Source organism: Poromitra crassiceps (assembly GCF_964638095.1).
Source record: "Poromitra crassiceps genome assembly, chromosome: 14".
NCBI lineage: Eukaryota > Metazoa > Chordata > Actinopteri > Beryciformes > Melamphaidae > Poromitra > Poromitra crassiceps.
Window position 1 is genome coordinate 43594040 of NC_139633.1, and position 11523 is coordinate 43605562.

The 11523-nt window shown below is 45.5% G+C and overlaps 1 protein-coding gene across 1 annotated transcript in view; it reads right to left on the reverse strand.

The window, feature by feature from the left end:
* The window catches only part of dlk2 (delta-like 2 homolog), a 37950-nt gene extending 29431 nt beyond the window's left edge, over positions 1 to 8519 (reverse strand). Inside the window, exons 1-2 of the mRNA XM_083651052.1 lie at positions 8458 to 8519; positions 1033 to 1148 (exon numbers count right to left, since the gene is read on the reverse strand). Coding sequence (XP_083507178.1) covers positions 1033 to 1114 — 82 coding nt within the window. The 5' untranslated portion in view covers positions 1115 to 1148; positions 8458 to 8519. The remainder of the gene's footprint in view (positions 1 to 1032; positions 1149 to 8457) is intronic.
* Between the last annotated feature and the right edge of the window lie 3004 nt (positions 8520 to 11523).

The window sequence follows — 11523 nt, forward strand, 5'->3', positions numbered from 1 at the left end:
GAGGAATATGGTGGTTGTACGGTTGGGAGAAAAAGCAGTGCCGAATGAAACTGCTGTTTTGCGGAAAAGTAAAACGCTGAAAATTGTCAAAATAGAGCGTGCATATACACAGATATCGATTTGTTTAGGTGGCCGTTGTTTTAGGTGTTTTAGGTGGCTAAATTACGTTTTAGTTGTTGACCCCCCGTACTTACAGAGAAAAGGCTGGTTTGGCTGCTGCGCTGAGTGCGCGGTCTCGTTCCACAATGCGCACTCACTCCTGAACACTGTACCTAATTAAGTCAGTGTATCGAACTAGCTGATAGGACCCCACTTCAAACAAACCGAACTATCCCTTTAAGGCAATTACGCAAAATTAGGCCCGGCCACTAATAATACATTTTATTTGTACTGCACTTTTCATTTGCAATAAATCTCAAAGCACCATAGAAGTACAAAGAAACAAACAAAGAAACAAAAAAACAGGAGTATAAAAGAAGATCAACCAAAACAGGAGCAAATGTCAGACTTGAAAGCAGTGTCCTGTCCTGAGGTGAAATGCAAATGAAATAGAGTCAATCATATGATCAAATGTTTTATGTCCGCTTTAATATGACATGAAGTTCAGTTACTGTAGCTTTGCCCAGAAACAGCCAGAAGAAATACGTTTTTACTTTTATACTTACCGTATATATAAGTATAAGTATAAGTATATAATATATATACTTTATTATACTATATTTCTATTTCTATTTCTATTTCTATTTCAGAGCCTGTACTTTTCGACTTTTACTTGAGTAAACAAGTTGAATCAGTACTACTACTTTTTTTACACAAATAACTGTACTTCTACTTAATGTGTGTACTTTTCCCATCTTTGCCTAAATAGAATGGAACCATCCTTAATGGTATTGTTACACCTGCTTTACTTCCTGCTTTAGCACCTCCAAATGGTTGCTGTGAAAAGGGTCTAACCCTCATATCAGTTCGGTTCAGTTGTTGAGCTGGTTATGTTGTCCCACAGGGGGCGCTGTGGCCAGGCGGCAGACTTACCTTGACCTCCACAGGTCCGGGCAAGCAACGCGCAGCAGCAGCACCACAGAAGAAGAGTGGCAGAGTGTGTGAGCGGAGGCATGGCTGCAGAGAGGGGGCAGAGTCACAGAGAGGACCTGAAACAACAGAGGAGAGGGCGGAGTCAAGGGGCGGAGTCACAGAGAGGACCTGAAACAACAGAGGAGAGGGCGGAGTCAAGGGGCGGAGTCACAGAGAGGACCTGAAACAACAAAGGAGAGGGCGGAGTCAAGGGGCAGAGTCACAGAGAGGACCTGAAACAACAGAGGAGAGGGCGGAGTCAAGGGGCAGATTCACAGAGAAGACCTGAAACAACAGAGGAGAGGGTGGAGTCAGGAGGCGGAGTCACAGAGAGGACCTAGAACAACAGAGAGGGCGGAGTTAGGGGGCGGAGGCACAGAGAGAGGACCTGAAACAACAGGGGATGGCAGAGTCAGGGGGCGGAGTCACATGGAGGACCTGGGTGGGCCCGGCGTGGGGGGTGGGGGGTGGGGGGGGGGGTTGGGTCAGACCGAGCCAGGCCCCCCCATTCCCCAAACAACATTTACTTTACTCAAGCAAGGAACTAACCATTCTACACTGAAACGGATATTGGTGTGATGGGTATATATTCCACTCTCATAACATGTGTGTATCACTTAGGGCCTAGTTCCTCATTGCACGGCTCGCGGGATGCTGGCGGCTCTCGAAGCTTTAGTTGGCGGCTCTAAGAAATTGCAAAAAAAAATAATAATAATAATAATAATAATAATAATATATATATATATATATATATATATATATATTTTTTTTTTTTAGATTTTTTTTTTCTTTTCCTTGCTCTCCCCAAAATTTCAATAAACCTTTATGGCATATTATTACAATACAACAATACTGGTGTTGACAGTAATAGAAGGTGCCAAATCATTCAAAACAATAATCATTTTGCTTTTAGGAGTATTGTGCCAGCGTGCAGCGCTGTTCCAAAACGTGTCAATGTCTGTCGTTGCCTGGGAAACGCACATCCCATAATACAACTGTTCGCATCGCATCCCATAATAGTATGATGATCACTAGTAGCAAAAGTAAACACATAAATTAATAGCAGATGACGTCAGGGTTTAGCAAACCCAGATTGCAATGCTGAGTGAGTGAGCTAGTAATTTAAAATGAGATATTCCCATCTCCACCTTCCTCCACCTGGACATGGTCTCAGTTAGATGTATGGAGAGCGACTCAGCTAGGCTCCTGAGGACCAACTCACTGAAGAAATGTTCAACTATCATGGAACCCGTTCCTGGCTTACTTTGACAAGGTTAAAAGTGACAAGTAACTTGCCCAGCTGTTCTCTCATGGACCACTTGCATGGTATACCATGCGCAACACCTCGTATAAGCACATAACATAAACACCTTATGTGGCTGGTACAGCAGCACCACATTTTGGTGTTGGAATGTTGATAATATATCAATGTGTTTTTTTTCGTAAATGTGTGTGTGTGTGTGTGTGTGTGTGTATGTGTGTGTGTGTGTGAGAGAGTGGTGGCAGAATCCATGGTGGGTAAAACGAGCTGACAGCCGCTCATCTCCTCCACAGATCAAACAGACTGAAACCCGACCAGTGTGTGTGCGCCTGGCATGCACGCATGGGTGTGTGTGTGTGTGTGTGTGTGTGTGTGTGTGTAGGTGCGTGCGTGCGTGCGTGTGCCTGGCATGCACGCATGGGTGTGTGTGTGTGTGTGTGTGCGTGTGCATGCGTGTGCGTGTGGGTGCCTGGCATGCACGCATGGGTGTGTGTGTGTGTGTGTGCATGTGCCTGGCATGCGTGTGTGTGCGCGCATGTGCCTGGCGTGCACGCATGTGTGTGTGTGTGTGTGTGTGTGTGTGTGTGTGTGTGTGTGTGTAGGTGCGTGCGTGCGTGCGTGTGCCTGGCATGCACGCATGGGTGTGTGTGTGTGTGTGCGTGTGCATGCGTGTGCGTGTGGGTGCCTGGCATGCACGCATGGGTGTGTGTGTGCATGTGCCTGGCATGCGTGTGTGTGCGCGCATGTGCCTGGCGTGCACGCATGTGTGTGTGTGTGTGTGTGTGCGTGCGAGAGGGAAGAGAGGGAAAGAGAGAGAGAGAGGCTCCTAGCCTGGGTAAACCCAGCCTGTGACCCCCCCCATATCTTCAGTGCCTACTGCCCAGGTGGGCTATCTCGTCGAAAGGGCCTTTCTGTGTGGAGTTTGCATGTTCTCCCCATACCCCCCAGGGGGTTCCTCCGTACATAACCCCCCACTAAAAACATGCAGAAGATCGTCACCCGACCAGTGACGACAACATCTGAAGTTTGTCCCCGGGCGCTGGAAAGAAAAAGCGACCATTGCTCCTGGCCTGCCCCCTGGAGGAAAGGACAAGCCTGGATGGGTCAAATGCAGAGGACATATTTCACTGGCCACCGTCAGCATGAGTGTGTTGTGGCCGCATGCATGTGTTGAAGTGTTCGTGTGACAATAAAGACGGGCTTCCATCTGAAATCGGGGGGGGGGGCTTCCACCCAGCCTCCACGTGACCTCTATGTACCTCAGTCACGTACGTTACAGGTAGGCCTATAGTCTGTGACGTCATGTTGAAGGCTGGGTTCACCCAGGCTAAGGGCTAATACATCGCCTCTGGAACAGATGCAGTACGGCTGCGAACAAACCCACACTCATGTAATCTGTCAGACGTATGCGGGATCCGACAAAAATAGAACGGGGTACAGTGTAATTTTTCCGTCCCGCATGTATCGCCCATCTATTAACATGGACGAGAGTCAATCCGGCAGTTTTACCGGATCTGCAACGTATCTGGTGTACTTTGCCTGTACGCTCCTACCATAAATTAGGTCTCACGGTGAATCTGTCATGCGGCGGACATTTCTGCCTGCTGCATTTTCTATAGTGAAACAGTTCAACAGTCATAAATATGCCTACTCTGCTTTTGGAACTGTTTAGTTGCAGTAACAGATTAATCCACTGGGTTGTTTATACTGTATTAAAGTGAAAAAAACTCAAGGTGGGCGGAGCTAACACGGAGCTAACACAATAGACTCACTCTGCAGGTTAGGCTACTGTAGGTTCCCGACAACTCTTGTGTGGAGTAACAAGCTGCTTTTTTTCCACTCTCTGCTCGCATTACCGGTGACTACTATGGCCAAACAAACTGACTAATGTCACATAGTAACACTGTTTGCATCTCACATGCAATTACCACTTATCGCCATAGGTGTCACCCAAGAAAACAAAACTGAAATCTTATGGATTATAACTTTAAATTACTGCAACAGGTTGATTTTATGCCGCTCCTAGTTTGTCTCCGAACAAGCTTGGTAGCCTGATATCAGATTGATATCAGTCTGATATCAGTCTGATATCAATTCAGTCTGATATCAGACTTGTCAACTCGTTAGACTCATTTCCATCTTCTAGTCTGAGATTGACCTCTGTTTAAGTTATTTCTCTGATGGGATCCCCCCAGGAGAATTGCAACCAATCACTAGAGACCAAGTCCAACGTATAGAGCATGAATAAATGCCCTCCAAGCAGTGTGCCATCCACATTTCAAAATGACACTTTTAATCGATTTAAAACACCCTCGATAACAGGCGGCAGCCAGCCATGATTGTTATTAACGTTACTCCTTGGTGCAGTCTTGACAACAGCTTGACAACAGCTTAGTCCCGCCATTGGGCTGTTTATTGATGCCGACTGGCCACTCGTTTGTCCCCCTCGGCGGTGATTGGTGAATCGCTGGTAAAACCGGAGAAAAGGCTTTTTCATATGACGATGGTGAAATCCCAATACGTAGTCCGAGTCTGTGTCATGCCTTACTGATGCGACCCAGGAGCCGTATAAAGCTAATGGAAGCGAATACCTAATACACTAGCAAGCTTCACTACCTACACCAGGGGGTTTCAAAGTCTGAGACTGTGGGCCTCCCCCAGACAAAGCTTGGAAAAATGTGCCCACCCTCGCTCAATTCCTGGATGCCTGTGGGATCATGATTATGTTATTTGATCCCATATACACTCAACAATTGAGCCAAGAGAGCCTGATATTGGTGTTTGACTTCAGACTACATCAAATACATTTATTATGAGCTGTCTGAAGGTATTTATTTGTTTTGGACTCTGTGAAAGTGGGGGAAACTTTAACAGTCAAATTCCCCCAAACTATCTCTGAACTATCTGTAACCAAATCACACATATTTAGGCTATTCTATGTGATCTCCTTTTGATAACGGTAATATTTTTTCACTTCCATCTATTGAGCCTCCCCTGAAACCTCTTGGAGCCCCCCTATGGAGGCTCACGTACCGCTTGAAAACCTCTGCTCTACCAAACACTAGGCGATTTGTAGGGGGGGTGAAGGGGACGCCGCCCCCCTTGTTAGCCTGCCAAAATGAACCTGCACTGATCGCACTGTGCTCAGCTGCTACAGTTATAACTCCAGCTAAAGTTGATGCCATCAAACTGCAGTGTGTTTTTAAATGAAGCATTATTAGAGGCTCGGGACACTTCTGAAATGCGCTGCGGAGCATCAAGCTGCACAGAGGAGACCAAGCAGGAAGTCATACAGGACACATAGACATACACATAGACATACACATAGACATACACAGACATAGACATAGACATAGACATACACATACACATACACATACACATACACATACACATACACATACACATACACATACACATACACATACACATACACATACACATACACATACACATAGACATACATACACATACACATACACATACACATACACATAGACATACACATAGACATACACATACACATACACATACACAATACACATAGACATACATACACATACACATACACATACACATACACATACACATACACATACAGATACACATACACATACACATAGACATACACATACACATACACATACACATACACATACACATACACATACACATACACATACAGATACACATACACATACACATAGACATACACATACACATACACATACACATACACATACACATACACATACACATACACATACACATACACATACATAGAGAATCTGGTCAATTTTCAAAAGAAAACAATAATAAAATAAAACAATGAACAATAAACACATTAAAACAGACAAAAATATGCCATTTTAACTACGTAGCCTACAGTACAACAGTGCAGCCTACAGTACTTACACATAAATATTTGGAAAAATGTCAAAATCAAAATCTGAGCAACTCAACAAAATCGGACAGGCAAAACGCTTCGCTTCTGAGCTGTACGGAGCCGTCGGTCTGTGATGTGGGTTCAGGAGCAGCCATGCACGCCCCCTATATACCTCTATACAAATAAACATGCCTTACTAGAGAGACACACAACACATACACATACACACTGCTGGCTCCTCACTTTTCAGTGATTGGGCAGGTTGACCTCTCAAGCTGTTCCAATAACTCAGGGTTGGGGGGGGGGGGTCAGATCCTTCCCGGTAATCTGCCAATTGTCACGGCTGAATTGTTGAGTGTCTGTTTAGAGTCACACAGCTGCTGCTCCTCTTCCTCCTCCTCCCCGCCTCCCCATTCGTCGTTTTCACCTCAGCAATTTTGTGTCTAAAAGGCAGGAAGTAACACAGGCGCAAGCAAAACATTAAGGAGGGCCCCGGCACTGCAACACCTAAAATGATTGGGAGTTGGAAACCCTCATTAATGTTTTGCTTGCACCTGTGTTACTTCCTGCCTTTTAGACACAAAATGGCTGCTGGTGGAGGAAGAGGTAACCCATATTCAAACCTTAACCCCAACCAAGTGGCTCCCAGTGCCTAACCCCAACCCCAGCTCCACACTTGAAACCCCAGCTCCACACTTCAACCCCAGCTCCACACTTCAACCCCAGCTCCACACTTCAACCCCAGCTCCACACTTCAACCCCAGCTCCACACTTCAACCCCAGCTCCACACTTCAACCCCAGCTCCACACTTCAACCCTAGCTCCACACTTCAACCCCAGCTCCACACTTCAACCCTAGCTCCACACTTCAACCCCAGCTCCACACTTCAACCCCAGCTCCAGCTCCACACTTCCAGCCACGTCGTTTCTCCCAATTCTAAGTCTTGTTTCCAGGAATCCAAGGTGACTGCAGGGTAAATGCTCAAGGGCACCGGGCGCGTTACCATCCAACACAAACGGTGCTCGACAAAGTGATGTATTTGACGCCCGAGTGACTGTGGGCACCCCTTTTTCCTCATTTTAGATTTAGTTGCCTAAACTTAACTGTACCTCAACCTTAGCTTACTTAACCTTAACCTTAACCTAAACTTAACGTTACCTCAACCTTACCTTACTTAACCTTAACCTAAACTTAACCGGTGGGGTCGAGCCACGCCAAACCAGGGATCTAATTTATCAATATGTGCCTAGAATCCCTACTGAAACTATGAGTAAGTAACTTGTCCAGTGACTGTCTACGCCACGCATGGGCAAAATACGGCCCGCGGCGTTATTATAGAGTTATTCCTCTAAACCTGGCTTCAAATGCCCCAAATCTTTCGCGCTGGCGCCATTCAGCCCTCAGCAAAATCTGGTAACGAGGATTTCTTTTGTGGCCCTCTCTATCATCAAAGTTGCCCATCCATGGGTTACGGCATGACAATATTTGTTCGGCCCCCGGCAACAATCTGGGTTTCTCATGTGGCCCCCCATGAAAAATAGTTGCCCACCCCTACGTGATTCAATCTGTGTTTCACCATCTAGTGTCGTCTTGCAAAGCTATTCCACACAAAAGTAGTGATGTAAAAAAAATGACATGATGATTATAAAATAACCAAGACAACTTGGACCAATTATAGTTTAAGTCAATTCTGAGCCTTTAAGCACATTTTAGGAGACAAGTAGGCCGACCCCCACCTGCTGCACGCAATTACTCCGTGAGCAATCACAGTCCAACTGGGACATTCCGCATGTGGCTCCGCCCCAATCCAACCATAATGGTCAATGCCAATTACCACATGACACATAAATGAGCCTGATTAATTATCAATTCAATTGCAATACAGACCCTTCCTTCCTATTTCACAATTATTTGTGAGATGGTGTTGGATTCTCTTTAGACACACGCACACACACACACACACACACACACACACCACACACACACACACACACACCACACACACACACACACACGCACGCACGCACGCACACACACACACACACACACACACACACACACACACACACACAGATGCACACACACACACACACACACACACACACACACACGCACGCACACACACACACACAGATGCACACACACACACACACACGCACACACACACACACACACACACACACACACACACACACACACACACATAAACTCTCACCGCCTGGCGATCCCTATTCCTACCTGTTGATCTCTGACCTGCTGGGATCCGATCCGTGTTCCACTTTCCTGTTCTTCAGCTTCGCCTTTCACATGTTCTCTGTATGTTTTGACTCTGTGTGTGTGTGTGTGTGTGTGTGTGATATGTTCTGAAGGTGTGTGTGTATTGTGATGTGTTTGTGTGTGTGATATGTGTATGGTTCTCTCTGTCTTCATACTGCGTCTCTTCCTGGTTGAAGCTTGGGTCTGCTCAGCCTGTTGCCGTGGCGACGGAGCGGGTGGCTCCGCCCACACACTCGACTGGCAGGCGGCAAGAGGCGGAACAGGACCCGACATGCTAGGCATTCTGTGTCTGTGTCTGTGTGTGTGTGTGTGTGTGTGTGTGTGTGTGTGTGTGTGTGTGTGTGTGGATGGCTTTGGTATGTGCACCGATGCAGGGAAGATACTCTATTACACACACACACACACACACACACACACACACACACACACACACACACACACACACACACACACACACACACACACACACACACACACACACACACACACACACACACAATCAGAGAGAGAGAGAGAGAGAGAGAGAGATACACTGCTATCTGTCTGCTTTGCTCTAGGGACAAAGAAAAGGGATGGAGAGGGTGTGTGTGTGTGTGTGTGTGTGTGTGTGTGTGTGTGTGTGTGTGTGTGTGTGTGTTTGTGTGTGTGTGTGTGTGTGTGTGTGTGTGTGTGTGTGTGTGTGTGTGAAATTAATCTGCAAAATTGAATCAAAACAGAAACATTTACATGACATCTGCAGCTACATTACTAGTGAGTATGGAAGCCCGATCAGGGTGAAACACACTAGGGGTGTCGTGACACAGAAAAATCCCGGTTCGGTACGTACGTACCTCAGTTTTGCAGTCACAGTTTGGTTCATTTTCAGTACAGAAAGAAATCAGTATACCCAAAAACCAGACTTTAACCATTTCAATTACATGTAGTTTTTGCACACATTTCAATTACATAAGTTCAAAATTGCTTGCTTATATGAACTTTTGTAAACAACAGCTTTTATATATTTTTTAAATGAAGACTTGTTATGCGACGGTCGCTGTGGTTAAGGGGGGGTTCTAGTCAGTCTCAGCCTGACAAAATCATTTTTTTAGTGTACAGCCAGCAAAACCCAAAGGAACTGGTGCAGGTACCAACCCCTTAACCAGTAGGCCACACACACACACACACACACACACACACACACACACACACACACACACACACACACACACACACACACACACACACACACACACACACACACACACACACACACACACACACACACACACACACACACACACACACACACACACACACACAATACTACCAGCACCTAATACGGTAGCAAACAATAAACACAACACTGAAAAATCTAATGTATTAGAATATGCAGATAGTGAGTGCAAACAAACAGCAGTTGAATACAGTTCAAGCCAGCTCCATAGTGAATTTCTCAGTCTTAGTCTCAGTCTTAGTCTCTGTCACTGTATCAGTCGAGACTTACTTGGGTTACTCTGAGTCTGCACTGAGTCTTTCAGAGTACAATGTATGCTACAGTATTCCCATGTTGGGACTCATCCTATATCCTATAGTAAACTATGTTAATGGTTAGCCTAAGTTTGTTGATGTGGCTTTCCTTTGTTTAACTAATTAATATGCGTGGACGATGAATTAATATCCGTGAATTAAAATAGTGGCACTTGGGAGGCCTATTCTTAACACCTCGTTATATCAGACAATTATGTCAAAAAAGCTTGAAGCACAGAAGTAATGTGGATTATGTGTACTGTTGCACTCCTAGCACACACACGTTGAAAATGTGCACACACATGTAACCAGGTGAACTGGTCCACCTTAAGAACGTTAGTCCACCTTAAATAGGCCATCCCCTCCTGAAAAGTTCCAGGTGTGTTCCCCCCATTCCCCACAGTATACTGTATAAGCTGGCAGTTTTGTTAAGACAAACTAGGTTTGGCCTCTCCTTCCAACAGTACTCAGTTATTTTAAAGGTAATGTTTGTTGTTTTTGTTTACACTAATTGGTTAAATTTGTGTGGTTAAACTGCTGTAGTAGTTTGATGAGCGCAGGAGCTGGGCTTCCGTACACAGGCCAGCCGGCAGGAAAGTCTCGCGTGACTCGACGAGAGTTGGTGACACAGACCCCGGATGAGGATATGAGATACCTGGTAAACACTACTGGAAACAGCCCGGTGGTGATTAGCATTCTGATGTTTCTTTAGGGATCAGATAATGACGATATGGGTAGAAAACGGGAAGAAAACTTATTTACATGGAGTAACAGCACGCTGCCATCTGGCCCCGATGCAGCGCCATTCAAGGACTGGCTTGGACACTATTTAGCTCAAAACAACGCCTAGGAGGCTCAGAATCGCACCGGAGAACACTGGGTGAGTCGTCAGATCATAATTTTTAGTTTAGTTTAGTTTAGTTTATTGGACAGTATATACAATACATGATAAAAGGTTGTCACGTATCATTACAATTATGTCAAGGATGACACAAAAAAGTCATAGACTTATTTCCGTTGTGGTCCTTGGTCTTGGCACACAACAAAATACATAATCAAATATAATCACATGTCAACATTACAGTCAACGCTACAAAAACAGTCAATAACTAAACAAAATACTACCTGACCACAGTACTTACTCAAATCAATCCTGGACTTTTTCAAGGAACCATTTCCTGACGTTCACCTTAAAGCTATTTGGATTCAGGTTTTGTTTGATGTTCAAAGGCAACTCGTTCCATCCCTGGGCTCCTAAGTAGGCAAAGGAGCATTGCCCCATCTTTGTCCTACACCTTGGAGGATGCAGGTTGGCCAAGCTAGATCTAGTTCTGTGGCTGTGGGATTCCCGAACACTTGGGAAGTAGCTACTGAGGTACTTGGGTGCCCTGTTGGTAACGATTTTGTGCACCATGTTGAGCCTAAGCTGAGCTACTCTGGCTTCAACTGGTAGCCATTTGAGCTCGTAGAACTGGCTTCTCCCTACATGGTCCCGGGGGCCAAGCCCCATCACAACTCGGA